Here is a 19,246-nt window from a genome sequence, read left to right on the forward strand (position 1 = left end):
TATATATATATATATATATATATATATATATATATGTATGTATGTGTGTATTTGTTCGTGTAACTATGTGTCTATACATATATATGTATAGCATTAACATTACAGACATATGTATATAAAAAATGCACACAATATATGTATATGTGTTTGTTGCTTATGTATGTATCTGTGTGTGTATATATATATATGTAATGTTTTTGGCATTTCATATATATATATATGTTTTTTAATGTATTTATGTTGAAATGTAAATTCATTGTTTTTTTTTTTGTAATTTTTTAATTGGTACAACATTTGAGGGCGTAAACTTGAGAGTATTGCTGCCATATATATATATATCACATCTATCTACTTCTAGGAATCATGTGGAACTATGCACTGCTTGACTATGTGTCCCCCCCCCCCTGTTATGTATGCTTGTCGCTTGTGGGTAGGGATCTAGACTGAAAATTGTTCTCTTAATGATATATAAAAATATGATACTAATTAATATTGTTCTCGATGTCTTGGGACTTTTTGACTAATTAACATAGAAATAATAATAATGTTAATTATTTTGGCACAAGGCCAGTAATTTGGAGAAGGCATCAGATTATTCGGTCAACCTCAGTATGTACTATATTTTATCAGCCCCAAAAAGATGAAAGAGAAACCAATCAAAGTGGAATTTGAACTTGGAGCATTAAAGATGGACGAAATGCTGCTAACCATTTTGCTTGGAATAATAATAATAATAATAATAATAATAATAATAATAATAATAATAATAATGATCCTTTCTACTATAGGCACAATGCCTGCAATTTGGGTGAGGGGATAGTCAATTTCATCGACCCCAGTGCATAACTGGTACTTATTTTGATCCCAAAAGGATGAAAGGCAAAGTGAAACTTGGCAGAATTTGAACTCAGAACATAAAAACAGACGAATACCTTAAGTATTTTGCCCAGTGTGCTAACGATTCTGCCAATAACAATTTATTCTTTTATTGGCCACAAAGGCTAATGTAAATTATACATAAAAGACAACACAAGACAAACAATAATGATGATATTAATGATGATATTAATGATGATATTAATGATGATATTAATGATGATATTAATGATGGCAGTGGATTGCCACAGTCTCATAAAATACCTTGTGGTGTTCATTTTGGCTTTTAAAAATGTTTGAGTTCAAATCCCTCTAAAATCAGCTTTGCCTTTTGGGCTCAATATTATCTCTGACACCTGATGATGTCATCACATCACTGATTAGCTTAGTTGTTAATTAGGACACAGTCTTAATTGCTATATCATCAGTAATAATTCTTTTTGTTTGTTTATCAATAGAAAGGTATTGTTTTATACTTTAGTGTGTTAGCCGGGTAGATAAGGGGTAGATAAGAGTACATAGGTAGATAGAATCATCATTATCGTTATCATTGTTTTACCATCTGCTTTTCATTTCCTTGTTTGCATGGGTTGGATGGGATTCGTTCCCTGGCTGGATGCTCTTCCTGTCACCAACCCTGATCTGTTTCCAAGTAAACTTAACATTTCCCATTGATAGGAAAGATTGGAAACGAAGGACACCACCTGCATGACAGTGACACTCACAACTATCACCCAATGTCATGGCAAGGAGATAGTAACACACACACACACACACACACATATGCATATACACACGTGTAGTTCCATTATAGGTGGGATCAACAAAGCAATAAGAACTCCATCCAGGGAGAAAAAGATATCATTTAATGTGCACAATTTCAAAAACAGATGCAAATAATTTCATGCTTTGCAGATACAATACATGCTTGGCAGATTTATATGACATGCCATCTCGAATGGATGAAACCATTTGTAACCCTTTTGTAAATTGTGTATGTTAAATGAGATGTATATGCATGTGTGTGTGTGTGTGTCAGTGTTTCTCAGCCTTTGTACCTTTGCGTAACCCTTAAAATAAATTGCATGTCTCAAGGAACCCCTGCACAAAAAAAAAATTATATCCCATATCTTTCTCATTTTTTCATCGTAGTTCACGTGGTAAATATATATTTATAAATATATACTTATATATCATGAAATTAGCACTAGATTATCTCACTCATTTTCGCGAAACCCCATGGAACCTTTTGCGGAACCCTGGAGTTCCAGGGAACCCCGGTTAGGAAACGCTGATATATATATATATATATATATATATATATATATATATATATGTATTGTTGTTGTTGTTGTTATTGGCACCACCTGTGTGTGAGTCTAGTTCATGTGGTGCCTCTGTGATGCTTTAACCTGACATGGTTCAGAAGGCCAAGTTGGGAATGGAACAGTCTTGGGCACTGATTGCATGGCAGAGTGAGTGGTGGCCCTGGCTGGAGTTGCCAGATCTTGCATTGCCTTTTTACTTCTTCAGTCGTGTGTGTATACATACACATACATACATGAGAACTTCTTTTAATTTTGGTCTATGGAATCCTCTCACTTGCATAGGTTGGCCCAAGGCTATACCAGAAGAAAGACACTTGCCAAAGTTCCCCTGCAGTGGGACTGAACCCAGAACCATTTGGTTGGGAAGACATAGGGTAGGTAGGGCTGTTTTTGTAGTCAATTGAATTGACTGTACGTATAGTATAAAGTATGTGCGTATGTACACTGCCATTTACAAGTATGATGTTGGGGTGTCTTGTGGGGTGGAAATTAACTCCAACACCACCAGTAAATGTTTTTCTTTTTATATTATATTAGTTTTAGTTATTAGACTGGCCATGCTAGAGCACCACACTCAAAGGAACATTTTAGTTGTATATTCTCCATTAGGAATTTTATTGAAGTGTTATGTGACAGAACAACACAAACTACAATAATATCAACAGTATTCAAACTGTTACACACACACACACACAGAGTCTCTCTCTCACACACAAGCGTAGTGTTGTGATGACTTGAATATAAAAGCATTTTGATACAATAACCAGCTGATAACATTAAGCAGAAGATAACAGTATCTAAAGCTTTTGATTATATTAACTGGGTAATTTTTATTTTGAAAAAAGTATTTTGGACCCACACATTTTGATAACAATAACTGATAACATTTGTGATTATAATAAGTGCTTTACTATATATACCATATCCATGTTTCGGCAAGCCAGATGCTGTTACACAAACCGATTGGGCACGCTTCCTTGGTATTAGCAATACACTTTTAAATTACTTACGCATGCACACACACACACACACACACCTATATACACTGCCACCACCACCAGCAGCTACTAGGCACAAAGCCAGCACTTTTCAAGTGTGGGAGTTAATTTATTTGTTTCAGTCATTTGATTGTGGCCATGCTTGAGCACTGCCTTTAGTCGAACAAATCGACCCCAGGATTTATTTTTTTGTAAGCCTAGTATCCCCCATAACTGCTAAGTTATGGGGGACATAAACACACCAACATTGGTTGTCAAGCGATGGTGAGGGGAGGAGACAAACACAGGCATGCAAATACATGCATACATACACACGTATATATATATATATATATATATATATATATATATGTATATGATGGGCTTCTTCCAGTTTCCGTCTACTAAATCCACTCACAAGGCCTGAGACAGTTGGACTGTACCTGGAACCATGTGGTTGGGAAGCAAGCATCATATTTATATTTGTTTTTATTTGTTTATTATACATTTTTATTTATTTCATTTATGTATTTATATTTGTTTGTTATATATTTTTGTTTTATTTATTATATATTTAATTTTGTTCTTTTTTATTTTTGTGTTTCAGTTTGGAGACGTGGGCGCTGTGAAGAAGGATGAGATAGCCACAGACCTCTTACAGACGGACAGCATTGTCAAAGACATCAAAACTGTCTACTCGGAAGGAATAATGAAGTCTGTGAACGGGGACAATGGTTTAGCAGACTTTGATAGAAACCAACTTTCGTTTCCAACCAACTTGTGCTCAGTGGCGCCAAACAATGATCCTATCAACAGATTGCAGGTTGTCGACAATATGTATTTCCCCAATTATCACAGAGACAACACTGGAATGACCAATTATCATCGAGACAATAGCAACATTAGAATGGCAAATTCTCATTGGGATAGCAGCAACATCGGAATGGCAAATTACATGGAAAACAGCACCCTTGGTATGGTTAATTCTCATATGGAGAGCAGGAATTTTGGAATGGTCAATTCTCACAGGGAAAACAGTAATTTTGGATTGGCCAATTCTCATAGGGAGAACAGTAATTTTGGAATGGTTAGCTCACATATGGAGAACAACAATTATGGAATGGTGAATTCACACATGGAGAACAGGAACTTTGGAATGGTTAGTTCTCATATGGATAACAGTAATTATGGAATGGTCAATTCTCACATGGAGAACAGTAATTATGGACTGGTCAATTCTCATAGAGAGAACAACTTTGGAATGGTTAATTCTCATCTGGAGAATAGGAACTATGGAATGGTCAATCCTCATATGGAGAACAGTGCATACAGAATGACCAATCCTCATATGGAAAGCAGCAACTTTGGAATGGTCAATCCTCACATGGAGAGAAGCACCATTGGCATGGCTAATTCTCATATGGACAGCAGCAGTATTGGAATGGCTAATACTCATATGGAGAGAAATGATATTGGAATGGGAAGTTCCCATATGGAGAGGAATGACATTGGAATGACCAGTTCTCATATGGATGGTAGCAATATTGGAATGGCCAATTCTGAGACAGAGAGTAGTTCCATTATTGGTTTGGCCAATTCTCATCTCGAAAGCAGTATTGGAATGGTTAATTCTAATGTAGAGAGCAGCGGTCTAGGAATGGCCAATTGTCATTCTGAGAGGAGCACAATTGAAGAGGCCAGTTCCGATATGGAGAGGAACGATATTGGATTGGCCAGTTCTCATATAGAGAGGAGCGATATTGGAATGGTTAACGCTGATGTAGAGGACAGCACAGTTGGAATGACCAGTTCTCCTGTGGGGAGTAGTGACAGTGAAATGACCGGTTCTGAGAAACAGAGCAACAGTGGAACTGGAATGGTTGCCACAGGATCTTTCTCTCCTCTCAGTGCTGTGGCCCTCACTACTACTACTACTGCTACTACTACCACCACTGCCACAACCACCATTACCACCACCGCCACCACCACTCCCATCATCACTTCCACCACTCCCATCATCACTTCCACCACCACCATCACCACTGCCCCCACCATCACCTCTACCCCCACTACTACTATGACAGCTGTCACTTTCTCTGGTGCTGTTTCAACTGAACCAGTCTTTAACAGCAGCAGCAGCCCTAGCTACATCAACATCAGCTTTAACTGCACCAATACCACCACCATCAACACAGGTAGTAGCTGCACTGCCACCACCACCACCACAACCGCTAGCTGCCCCACCACCACCACCACCACCACCACCGGCCCCATCGACAAAGACAGCAGTAACATCATCAGCATTGATAGCAACACCTGCAACAACGATGACAGCGACTGCAACAACCAAGGCCTAGACCCTCCAATTGCGACCATTGCTGCGGTTTACTCAGGGGATGTTGTTACAGAGGTTGTTAGAGATGCTCTGTTCTCTCCGATAACTTTCGCTGGAGACACATGCAACAGCAGTGGTGATGTGACCAACTGCAGCAATAATGCAGGTAACAACAGCAGCAACAGCAGCAGTAGTAGTAGTAGTAGTAGTAGTAGTAGTGACACTGGTGGCAACGGTTATCCCCAAATCAGCGATATAGGCCTTTATGATAACAGCAATGCTGACGAGAAGGGGGTGGAGGGAGTTGGCGAGGGCAGTGACCAACCCCGCTTGCTGTCGTGTACGCCGCCCCCTATTTTGACATGCGTTGAGAACATGAAAATGCCTGCTGCCACAGCAAGTCCTCCACCGTCTTCTCCACCAGAGCCTTTGTTCACCGTTCTTAAGAGCAGCCAAGAGAGCATGAAACCCCCTTCCCCAAAACCCGCGTCCCCGAGCCCTGCACCTGTGGTGCTACCCTCACAGACTTTCATCACGAGTTTCCTTACTAAAATGACTGACACAAAGACACAAGGTCCCAGCAGTAGTGGTGGTGGTGGTGGTGATAATGAAAACGATGATGGTGGTGATGGTGGTGGTGATGGTGATAGCTCACCGGTGGGAGACCTTGAATGTCCTGCTGCTGTTTCCAACACCTTGACACAACCGGAGGAAGACTTTGGAGACGACAGTGCTCTTGTTATTTGTGTTTCTGATTCTGGAGTAGAGGGCAGCAGCAGCAGCACCACCACCACCACCACCACCACCACCGCCAGTAGCAGTAGTAGCAGCAGCAGCAGCAGTAGCAGCAGCAGCAGCAGCAGCAGTAGTAGTAGTAATAATGATGATAATAATTCTCTCCTTATTGCCACAAAGGCAACAGATGAGAAGACATCACAGAAACAGAACGACACCGACACCACCACCACCACCAACAACAACAACAGTGTCAGCAACAAAGCTAAAGGCATCAACAGCAACCACAGCATTGCCAAAAGCAGCAAATGTAAAACTAAAATTAAAACCAATGATAATAATGATGATAATAATAATAATAATAATAATAATAATAACAGCAGCAGCAGGAAAAGTGTTATGACTAGTCTGAAGGATGGTGCCAGTAATGATAAAGAAAGTGCGAGGAAGAACGAATTAGAAAGTCTGTTTGTATCTTCTCCATTACTAGCCTCTTCATTATCATCCAAACCACTGTCATTGCAACACCAGCCTACCCCACCACTACCGCCAGCTCTCCCGCTCCTTCTCGTTCCCCAACCAACACAACCCTTGGATGTTATTGCATCAGAAGGGAAACGTGAGGAGACGCTGGTTACCGAAACCAAGGTCAGTCAACAGACTTCAAGAACTTCCCCTGTTTTTAGTGCCCTTGCTAACTGCCCCACCAACCTACAGAAGCATGACACTAGTCTCACTGAGAAACAAGCTCTCTCTGCTCCACCTCCTCCTCCTCCTCCTGTTGCTGTTTCATCTTCCTACAGTCCGTTACACATTTTACCTGAGGTCTCCACCTCTGACACACGTTCCTCCCCTCCTACAACGCCACCATCTTTAACTCCTGCTTTTCAGCTCCCTTCCTCAGGATTACTGCCGGCTCCAGTAGATCAGGTGAGCAAGCCGACCCCAAAAGCCCGGAAATCAGGTACCCCAGCTAACCAATCAAACCATTATGTAAAGACTGTCAACCTTGCCCCGATTGCCAATATCAGAATTAAGTTACCTGTGATTGAAAATTCTTACAATTCCTCACCAAAATCTCCCCCCGCAAGCCCCTTAAAGATCAGCAAAGTGAATTCCTCGAAATTTGATTTCCCTGATAAGGACGAACCCCTTTCCCTGTCTGACTCGGAAAACAGTCGATCTAAGAGCATCCGTCCTCGGAAAAGACGGTGGGGTACATACGATCTCCCTAACAAAAAACGGAAAAAAATTTTTAAACGTAACAATGAAAATTCTGGTCAGGACGACATGGACGATGACGATGACGATGATGAAGATGATGATGATGATGTTGTCTCGCGAGATGGTGAAGATTTGCCAGAGAAAACCCCTTCTTTAGAGCCAGTCGAGTGTGATACCAAAAAGACAATTAACACTGCAAGTCCTGTAATAAAAAACTCATCCACTATTTTGGAACTGTTGACTAAAAAGAGTCACACGGTGGCCACCGCTAAAGAAGAGAATTCTGGCCCAATCATGCCACATTTGCGGCGAAGTAGGGTGCCGTCTCAGCACAGAAGATCTTCGACAAAAAGTGGCCATACTGGCAAGACTGTTGCAGAACTTCTTCGAGAAAGCCAGGCCAAACAACTGGCTGCTAAAGAATTTCACAACACCACAGCAGCACATCAATCGGCGCCTTATCTACTCAAAGAAGCAGACAGAGTTATAGATATTACGGTAAGTTCCTTTTTGCTATTCTATTTACAAAGAAGTTGTTAATCCTTTATGCAAAATGCATGGAAATGGAATTGTTTCAGCGTTTGGAAGGATTGTTTGTGTCTACAAAATGGGGCAACTTAAGACGTGCGACCAAAATCTAAACATGTTATTCATTTAGATTTTGTAATAGGTGCAGAAGTTTACTTCCCACACACACAGTTTTGGGTTCAAGTCCAACTGTGTGGCACCTTGAGCAAGTATCTTATACTATAGCTCTGGGCTGCCCAGTCAACACTCCGATCATAAATAACACTGTTTTTCTTTCGATCAATTTAAAAATTAATGAAGTTTATAGTAAAATAACTTTGTTGATATTAAGCTGATGTTTGGGACATAAATTGAGTTGGAATTTTAATGGTAAGTTTTAATTTAGATAAATTTAAAGCAGTTTATACGATAGACCTAAGGGCAATCTTAGGTGGGTTGGTATGAAAAGGGTTAAATGATGATGAATATGGTTATTGGTGGATCTGTATTGTTTGGCAATGAGGAGGATTCAGTTGTTGAATCAACAGTTACCTGTCCCTGAAGTGTGTGTGGGGTGGGTGAAGTTAGGGGGGAGGGTCCTTATTTAAGGCTTGTCCACCTAGAAGCAAATAGTCAATAGCTCCCCCCCCTCACTCCAGTTTAAACTTTAACCTCGTCATTGACCTTTCATATCTCCACTTTGTTTCCACTGACAACAAAAAACCACAACCATGTCACATCATAAATATGTATAATGGAGGACAGTGGTGGTTACCCCTCCCCCACCGTCCACCCTTCTCTTTGCACTTTGACTGACCTACACCTCTCTCTGCTCATGCTCACTCTGACCTTTCCCCACCACCCTCTACCCACACATCCACATTCAGCCCTACCACCTCCTCCTACTTCACCTCTTACCTCACTTCCTGTCTCACCCCTTATATCATGTCCTCCTCCTCACTTCCTCCTACCCACAATTCCTTACCCAGAGTCCATAGATTACAGCTGAGACAACTCTCCTCTAGACATGGCAGGGATGGTATTTCTTCCAAATCTTTCTCTGTCATCACACACACAAGTAAGCACATTGGTGCAAAATAAAGTGGAAAGAAAAAAAAAAAAAATAATACTGGAATACCAAAGGTAGAGTAAAGTACTATTTTATTAAAACTGAAAAAAATCTTCACAAACTGGGTGCTGCTACAAGTTTCACATCACTCATCAGACAATTATGTTAAGCAGTGACATGAAACTCACCACTAACAACACACTTTGTGAGGATTGTTTCAGCTTCAATAAAATAATATATATAAGGCTGTATATATATATTGACATACATGTATGTTCATATTAATGTGTGTGTGTGTGTGTATATATATACAGTAGTCCCTCACCATATTGTGGTTCACCTGTCGCCTTTTCTTATTTAAGCTTACATCGATTCCTCTGTGGGGGTGTTTTCCATTGTATAATAAAATATATACAAATTATGAGAATAATAAAAAAAAATATACAGTACAGTATTGTTTCTACTTTGCGGATTTTCACCTATCGGGAGGCGGGGTTTGGACTGAAGGGGTTTCTGTTTATACAAATGGAATGTTGTAATAAATATAAGGTTTAATCTACATGATTTCTTTTTCTTTCCAGCATAAAATGGATGACTGTGGGAAAGGTAAGTTTGACTTATACACTCGCACATACACACACCTGTTATATACACTGTTTTACCTCTTTATACATCCTCGCTCACCATCTACATAGTATAACAAGATGTCTATATATTTTTATCTTTGTACATTTCTTTGTTTAATATTAATTTTTGTGTGCTTATGTAAGTTAGAAGGGGATCTTAATTTGATCCACTTCCTGTTGCCAATCCTTGTCTTTCAAGCAAGACATTTAAAAAAATATTTCATGAGTTTTCAAAAGCCCAGACTGACTGGTTATTAACATTACCATTATTTTGCTCAGAGAAACCATGGGAAACCATGAAATATCAACATTATCATTCACAGACACACACACACACACACACACAGTATGCTTCCAAAGAGTTTCTGTCTACCACTTCATTCGCAGAGCAGTATTCAACCTGGTGCATTGTAGAGGACATTTGCCCAAGGTATCATGCAGCGAGATTGAACCTGAAATGATGTGGCTGGGAAGCACATTTCTTAACCACTTAGCCATGGGTCGTGTTGCCATAGGGAAATATAATCTTACTTGGCAATGCAGGATGATTGGCAACCAGAAAGGCACCAGGCTGTAGGAATTCTTACCTCAATGAATTCTGTCTGATCCATACAAGAAGAGGAAAATGGGAAGTTGAAGCAATGATGATGAAGTTGTTGATGAAAGATACAGGAAGAACAATTGAGCATATCCCTTGGTGGCTGGCGATATGTGCATCTCGTATCACGAGCAGAAGTAGTGGAGGAGCATCATAGCCATGTGTTGAGAGGAATTCTTTGGGGTTTGGATAATTCACCTTTGGAAACATGGGTGTTCTGTTCATCATCCTTAAACAAACTTTTTGAGCAGCATGGGTTACACAACCTGAAGAAAATTCTATCTGGGCCCACACTTGCAAGGTCATGCCCTCTTTATCTTGATATGAGATCACCATGTTGCACACATACGGTTGTGATGCATGTGCCTGGTGTACCCTTATCAGATGGGTAGTCATAACGGGGATACTGGGCTTTGTATAAATATACTTCAATGGTGTGTGCTGCTCTCTCATGCAAAATAATAATAATAATAATAATAATAATAATAATAATAATAATAATAATAATAATAATCTTTCTAACTTTGGCACCAAGCCTGCAATTTTGAGGGGAAGAGGCAAATCAACTACATTGATGTTAGTACTACTTTATGTTATCCTTATTTCATGGTGAGATGAAAAATAGTTTGGCCTGTCAGCATTTGAACTCAGAACGTAAAGTTAGAAGCAATGTTGCTAAGCAGTGCAAGTAATTCTGCCAACGGAAGCATCTCTGGTTTTAGTGATGTGTGTGTTTGTGTGTATGCTTATGTCATTGTTAGGTATGTGGCTTGTGTATATATGTGTATACTGCTAGAGTTTAGTGACATGTTTTATGTGATGTGTGTATGTGTGTGTGTGTGTGTGTAAGAAAGATATATTTAGAGTGTGTGTTTCTCTGTTCTTGATCTCCGCTGTATCTTAGCCATGATTCTTCCCAACCTGCCTTTCCATAGAATCTTCTCAATCGACACTGCACCTCACCTCTGCAATTCTTTATTCCACAGAGAACAGTGGCAGCAAATTACCTGAGTTAAAAAAAAGTAAGTTACTGCGTTTGGTCCTTTGTTAGAGTTGGATTGGTTGTGGAGAGGTAGAGTTAACTGTCTTGATTAAGGAAACTTCAACTCTGTGTGTGTGCATGTACACATACACACATTATCGTTCTCTCTCTCTCTCTCCTCCTCTCACTCTTGGTGGAGTCTCCTGTCTTAAATGGCTGATGAGGGGTCTGCAACTTCTTGCTGAATGACCTGCCCAAATGATTTGTTTATAGGGATCAAATGTTTGTGCTGTGCATTGACTTCCTGCATGAAGCTGACATGACCCGTACAGGTGGCACAGTGTGCCACACGTCATGTCAAAGTGATCACAGAGCAATGTGGAAATGAAGTGTTTGCTTAACCCTTTAGCTTTTAAACTGGCCATATCCAGCCCAATTGTTCTACCTGTTTTATGTTCAAACCAACCAGATTCAGCCTCTCACACCTACCCTACAATGTCACTAGAAGCAAACAATCACATCATTGAAATCTTAAAGCTACGAGATAATCCAGGATTAATTCAAGACAATGTAAATAAATAAGTATTGCACTTGACACAAGTAATCTGAATGCTGAAGGGTTAAAAACACACACATCTCCTGGTCCCGTAATCAAAGCCTTAATGTTGTGACCCTGTGTGCAGCACCCTAGCCACTAAGTCATACACCTTCGCTTTAGAGACAGGTCAGGGTCAAATCCCTGGAGAGCTTCACAGACATATTTGCTGTGATGGTCTGAACCATGTTCTGTCCAAATCGTGCCCCACCAGCCATTCCATCAACGATCTAGAGAATGTCTTCAGTTCTTAAGACTCCCGTTTGGTTTAAGATTATCTACAAGCACTGCTTCACAAATGTGTTTGCTATGATGTGATTATTCTCCATTCCATCACATTCAGCCCTGGCTGTTCCACCAGCCAGATGTCTCCAGTTCTTAGACTTGTGGTTTTCGGTTTTAAATTCTTCTAGAGATCCTTCTATTCATGTTGTTGGTTTTTTTTTTTTGTTTTTAAAAAATGGTTTCCATTCTTTTGTTTCCAGGTTTACAGAATATTTCACCAAAAACTGTGGTTTTGGGATCAAAATCAAACACTGTTAAAAATTCAACAAAGGTTAGTATCCTTGTTGTTGCCATTTAGAAATCTCTCTCTCTCTCTCCTCTCTTTCTCTCTTCTTTGCATGTGTTTCTCTCTCTCTGTCTGTCTCTCTCTCCTCCTCTGTCCATCTCTGTTTTTCTCTGTCTCTCCTCCTCTGGTCATCTCTCTCTCTCTCTCTCTCTCTCTTTCTCTCTCTCTCTCTCTCTCTCTCTCTCTCAACTTTTCTCAATCCATGTCACACTCACTGAAGCCCCTAAACATGTTCTGACTCATCATTAGATTTAAAAACATCAGTTAGAATATATTGAAAAAAAAACAAAAACAAATTTAGCATTAAAATCGTTTTGAAACAGAGAAATGCTTTGCTGTAGAGGAGTTGCACATGTACTGGTGCAGCTGCACACGAAAAACATTCTGGTGCATTGTGGACCCTGTGAAATGGACCCTTCTATGCTGCAGTTCATCATCATCATTGTTTTAACATCTGCTTTTCCATGCTTGCACAAGTTGGATGAAAGATGTTGAGACAGATTTTCTATGGTCAGTTGCCCTTCTTCTTGCTAATCCTCACCTGTTTCTAGACACACTAATATTTCCCTGTGGCCAGAAGTATTTCTCCTGGAAAATCGGGAACAAAAGACACTGTTTGTGTATGACAGGAAGATACAAACATATATCTGCACATGCATACACACACGTGGGGAGCTTCTTTCAGTTTCCATCTCTGAAATCCACTCACAGAGTTTTTGGTCTCCATGAACAAAACCTCATTTTGTTTTTTACAATGTCTTTTCCTCCTACTGCACTGAACTGTATTAATGCCTGGGGATATGTTAGAGGTTGGTGATAGGAAAGGCATGTAGATGCCAGATGGGGGTAAAAAAAAAGAAGAAACCGAAGGTAGGGGCACTTTGTAAGTTGCCTGAAGGAAATGGGTTGAAATGAGCAGCAACTCCGTCCACCCATTTTCTCTAGCTGCTGTCCTTTGGAGAGTTGTGAGGGTAGAGTCCTCACGTACCTCCTCCATTCGCTCCTATCAGAAGAAAATGTCACTTGGATTCCCAGGCTTGACCGACTGAGGCTTTGACTATTATCCAACCACCTCGTTCTTGGCTTACTCTTAGGCTTCCTATTGGTTGGCTCGGCTTGAAGAATCTGTCTTGCAATTCTTTCCTCTGACTTTCTAATCACTTGTTTGTTGTACTGAAGCTGTGACCTCTCAATACGGAGAAGTAGAGGCACCACACGGGGAGACTCCTTCATCTCTGGTCTATGCACCTTGTTGAATAACTTCACTACAGAAATCCTGCAGAGGAAACCCACTATGGTCGCTTATATTTGCGATTGTGCTTTTTGAGAAATAGACTGATGCAAGAGAAATAGTGGACTCTGTACTCTTCTCACAGACAACATCTCTGTGATATGATAAGACATGATAAGATATACTTAGCTTATGGAGTAAACAAGGTGGTGATAGGAAGGCCAACTTGATACGGAACCTTGACAGAAATGCTGTGAAACCCATCCAACATCTGTGAGCATTGCAGAAGATAGACGTCCCTAACGGCAACACTTTCTCTGTGTGGTATTTACACATACACACATGTACGCACATACACACACACACGTGCATGCACACATGCACTAGTTCAGGCGTGGCTGTTTGCTTATGAAGTTTACTTCCCAACTACATGGTTTCAGGTTCAGTCTCACTGCATGACAAATTGCACAAGTATCTGCTAATGTGTTACTATAGTCCTGGGCCAAGTAATGCCATATAAGGGAATTTCACAGATATAAATTGTAGAAGCTTGTCTCAGATGTGTGTGTGTGTGTGTGCGTGTGCGTGTGTGTGAAGTGTTTGGTGTTAGGAAGAGCATCCAGCTGTAAAAACCGTGCTAAAGGAGACTTAGTACCTGGTGCATCATTCTGACTCCTCTGGTCTTGTCAAATCGTCTGACCCATGCCAGAATGGTAAAATGGACGTTAAATGATGGTGAGGATGATAAGGCTATATGTGTGTATCTGTGTGTCTCAGAAGTTACCTGTGCATGACTTGGCATTGCAGGGTACCATTCAAACAAAATGGTAAACGGTATTTACTTATGTTGTCAACTTTATAACTTTCGAAGACCTCAGGAATAAATAATGTTCCTCACTTGAAAAACAGGTAAGTGTTGGTGACAGGGAGATCCTCTGGCTGGTCAAAATCTGCCTCAAATATGTCCCCTTTCAACCCGTGTTTATTTGGAAAAAAAAAGCAATGGTCACCCACCCACCTACCCACCCAGACAAACAGACAGTATCTCCATCCCCTACAGACAATTGGATTTCTCAGTGAAAGAAGGATTCATATCTTTCATTTTTTCTTTTTATTGGTCTCTGTTAATTGAACTGGTACCACCCTGGGGCACCACTTTCAAAGGTTTTAATCAGATCGACCTCAGTATTTAGTCTTGTTATTTGGCGAATATCTTGGTTTAGGGATTCAGATTCGGGTCTGTCGAAGGAGTTAGCTCCCCTTGTGGCGTTTATTTCACCTGTGTATTTGTGACAGTAAGCGCGCGCGCACGCTGGTCAACCCGAGGCCGTGGAGCAACAGGTTTGCCCAAGCTGGCTGCTCTGTGCTCGGTTGTGATTCTCTGACAGTTTCGTTGTTATTTTTTTCTTTCTTTTTTTCCTGCTTAGTACTTGCCTCCCTTCTCTAACTTCCATTAGTTCCAGTAGTCTGCAGTTGCTGTTGCTGTTGTTGTTTATATAAATGGGGATGTAATTCAGCTATAATGGACTCTACCACTGTGTGTATGTGATACTGAATGTTAGCCAAATTGGCAGATCCTCTTTGGATTTCAGAGAATAGATATCTTCAGGTTTCTCTTGTTGTTGTTTTGGCTCATTTATTATCCTACATGGATTTTTGTCGCATTGTAAGACTCTTTTTTTGAGGCTGCACACCAAACACATGCCACATTATAACACTCGTTAATCTTACGATATCTGTTGTTGCTGTTTTTGTTGTTGCTGTGTCACCTTGTCATCTTTTCCTATCTTTTATATAAAACATTTCAACCCTTTTGATATCAAATAAAACATTTGACCCCTTTTGATATCAACTTTACTAAGACTGTTCCTGATCCTAGGATACAAACATCATGTTATAAAATGATCTAAACGAAACCCTTGCATAAAAAAGTTCCAAACACAAGATTGATTATGACAAAGTTGTTGTATTAGATTCCTTATTATTTCCAAAATCAAATTGAAACAAAGGCAGATTATTCCAGTAGAAATATGGTAGGCTGATACTTATTTCAGCTCTGTTTGCAGCTTATATTTATCTCTTTAATCTTTTTAATACCAAGCTGTCTGAGAGTGTCCCTGGAACCATATTATAAACTTCCTGTTTTGAAGTGATCTTAATTAAAACCTTCCATCAAAACTTCATGTTGATTATGTTCCAAACACCAACTTATTAACGACAAAATTATTTCACCAAATTCTTCATTATTTTTAAAATTAATTAAAACTGTGGCAGTGTGTTTCAATATAGCTTTGTTAACAAAACGGTTAACAAACTCATTAATGAACACAATTATTTGTTTATAGAATATTTCTGTTTATTTGGAAGATTGATCTTTGATGTAGTTTGGCCTTTCTGTTCAGTTCTGTAACTTCTTTTCTGGATTTATATCCTTAGGTGTAATTAACCGTTGGGCTACAACTCTAAATGAAGCAGTTTCTATGTTGTTTCTTGATAATGCTAGAAATAGCTGCCTAATCTCTCTTAAATTCCTTCTTAGTATCTTAGGTCAAAGTGGAGGTGCATGGCTTAGTGGTTAGAGTGCTGGACTTACAATTGCAAGGTTGTGGTTTCAGTTCCCGGATTGGGTGGTATGTTGTGTTCTTGAGCAAAACTCTTTATTCCACATTGCTCCAGTTCACTCAGCTGGTGAAAGTGAGTGACCCTGTGATGGACTGTCATCCCATCCAGGGAGGAATATATATCCACCTGAGGCACTTGGAAACCCACCTTCTGCCCCTTTCAAAGTAATGGGGACTAACCATCTTAGTTAAAAGAAGGCCAAAAAATAGTAAAGTAGGGATGGTCATGGCTAGGATGTTTTTGATCACAGGTCTGCTGGATCAGTGCTGACCTGCATCTAAACAACAACAATCATTCAAGTTGACAACTTCAACATTGTCTCTTTTTTCTTCTACACTGTGTTTCTCTTGTAGAAGCCAGCAGCAATAACAACAACAGCAGCAGCGCCACCTTCGAGCCCCTTAACGACGTCCACAACGACGACGCCGACGACAATCACGACGACCACCAACACCACCTCCTCCATCACAAGTACTTCCAGTTACCGCACACTGCCCAACCCCCCCACAACACCCATTAATGTGGTTATGACCAGCGAGGGAGCGAAAGTATCGATCCTTGGCCAAATGGTTGCTGCTGCTCCTATTTATTCCACCCCTTCGACATCGTTGACGTCCCCTGGCCTGAGGTCACTGCTGGGTCCCAACACTGTAGCATTACCTCCTACCCCACCAAAAACACTTGAAAACAACCATTTAGTGTTGAATGAAGTGGTGTCTGCCAAAGGAAATAGGGTAAGTAAAGCTGGCTTATATCTCCCTCTTTACATTTATTTGACTGTCAGACACGGCATGGAGTATCAGCTACTCACCATCAAGTCCGGAGTTCAAATCTGTTCAATGCTCTTTCATTCTGTTTCTCAGCAAGTCACTTCATTTTACATTCTCTTTTCAGTTCACTTCTTGGCATTTCAGTACCTTGTTCAGTTCTCAGTATAAAGTACCCTGTTCAGTTCTCAGTATAAGGTACCCTGTTCAGTTCTTAGAATTAGGGTACCCTGTTCAGTTCTCAGTATTAGGGTACCCTGTTCAGTTTTTAGTATTAGGTTACCCTGTTCAGTTCTTAGTATTAGGGTGTACCCTGTTCAGTTCTTAGTATTAGGGTACCCTGTTCAGTTCTTAGTATTAGGGTACCCTGTTCAGTTGCACATACTTCTTCGTGCCTAGCAGAGTTTCTTGAGGCAGATTTTCTTTGGCCAGATGCCCTTCCTGTCACCAACCCTCCCGTTTCCAACCAAAGTGGTAATATTTCCTCGTGGCTGGACATGTTTTCATGGATGTCTGGAAATGTATGATGTTGCTTGTATGATTATGTAAACACACATATACATTAATATATATATATACACACACATATACATTAATATATATACATACACATACACACACATTAATATATATATATATATATATATATATATATATATATATATATATATATATATATATATGTATATATATTGTGTGTGTATGTGTATATTTATTTAATTTGCAAACAACAGGAAAAGTACTTGGCATATTAATTATTAGCAGCGGGAGCAGTATGAGTTCTGAAAAGCATTTTGTAAGATCTTACTTAGCATGCATATACTATTGAAAGCCATAAAACTGAGATATTTGTCTTGAGAAATGTTAAAAAGCACAGAAGTGTATCAGCAGCAGATGAAAAATATTGAGCAGCAGCAGTGGAATTGTTAGATCCAGATTTCTGCTTCTTTGAATATCATCAGTAGCAAGCACCCACTATCAAACACTTTTCACTTCTACTGATCTAGAAAAATAGTGATTAACAAATCCCTGATGTTGCAAACGACTGACAGGTTTTGGTAAATTCACTGTTAGCACCAGAAAACGCTTCTCATCTGCTGCTGATCCACTTCTCTGGCGTTTCAGCAGTCTATGGCTGAAGATTTCTTAAGACACCAGTAATTCGGCTGTTTACAGTGTATCTAATAAGTATATGCAATAGCATTTATTTTGTTTTGTTTTTGACGTGTAGCTACTCTTATCTTAGTTTTGCTTAGAATAGTCTTAGTTGGTGGCTGTTTGGTGCCATTGTTAATGTAGGGTAGGAACTAACCAAAAGACAAAAACTGACAGATATTGTGGTAACCATGATGTAAGGGACATAACTCTTCTACTTCCAGCACACACCACACTGGACACATCCTTACAGAGGCGGGAAGGCACATACACACATCACCCGGGGCAGACTCATACATACCAAGGTAAGATATATACGCACGCGCACACACACGCATGCATACACCTACATACATCACCTGGGGTGACTCATACATATTAAAGCAAGATACACTAACACACCATAGGGGAGACATGCATAGATAAGAGTTGCACATACATACACTACAGGAGAGACATATATACACACACACATATATTCAAATGAGATATATACAAGAGATTTATATATATACACAGGTGAGATATGAACACACACACACACACACACACACCTCTATAATGAAGAGGAGAGATAGAAATATATATTATATACAAGTACCAGTTATACAATGGGTTTTTCCACTATTTTTGTGTTCTACTTTCAGGGCCATTCAGTGACATCACCACAAGTTGTTGTTCCTCTTTGTTGTTGTAAGATAAATGGTGTCACATTTAAAAAACTACCTGCAGTCACGTATTGTCAAGCCTTAGATTCCATTGATGGCAAGGTACGTTCGGTTGCTTTGTTCCATTCCTCTCTCTCTCTCTTTTTTTTTGTTTCTATCTTTGTCTTTCTTCGTCATTTGCTTTGTCTATCTGTGTGTGTGTGAATGTGTATACTAATTGATGGAACTCCATGTATATTTGTGTGTATCTACATTATATGTGTGGATGTGCACGTTTGTATATGCACACATTAGTAAATATAAATATATATGTTTGGAAGTTTATGTGAATGTATATATATATATGTGTGTGTGCATATATATATATATATATATATATA

At 39.7% G+C, this 19,246-nt stretch overlaps 1 protein-coding gene across 1 annotated transcript in view; it reads left to right on the forward strand.

The window, feature by feature from the left end:
- The window catches only part of LOC106867354 (serine-rich adhesin for platelets), a 41,193-nt gene that overhangs the window by 2,324 nt on the left and 19,623 nt on the right, over nt 1–19,246 (forward strand). The window contains exons 2-8 of the mRNA XM_052975440.1: nt 3,789–7,973; nt 9,633–9,657; nt 11,262–11,297; nt 12,338–12,408; nt 16,630–17,010; nt 18,423–18,503; nt 18,846–18,968. Of these exons, the coding sequence (XP_052831400.1) occupies nt 3,789–7,973; nt 9,633–9,657; nt 11,262–11,297; nt 12,338–12,408; nt 16,630–17,010; nt 18,423–18,503; nt 18,846–18,968 (4,902 nt within the window). The remainder of the gene's footprint in view (nt 1–3,788; nt 7,974–9,632; nt 9,658–11,261; nt 11,298–12,337; nt 12,409–16,629; nt 17,011–18,422; nt 18,504–18,845; nt 18,969–19,246) is intronic.

This window comes from Octopus bimaculoides, chromosome 21 (assembly GCF_001194135.2).
Source record: "Octopus bimaculoides isolate UCB-OBI-ISO-001 chromosome 21, ASM119413v2, whole genome shotgun sequence".
In the NCBI taxonomy this organism is placed as follows: Eukaryota; Metazoa; Mollusca; class Cephalopoda; order Octopoda; family Octopodidae; genus Octopus; species Octopus bimaculoides.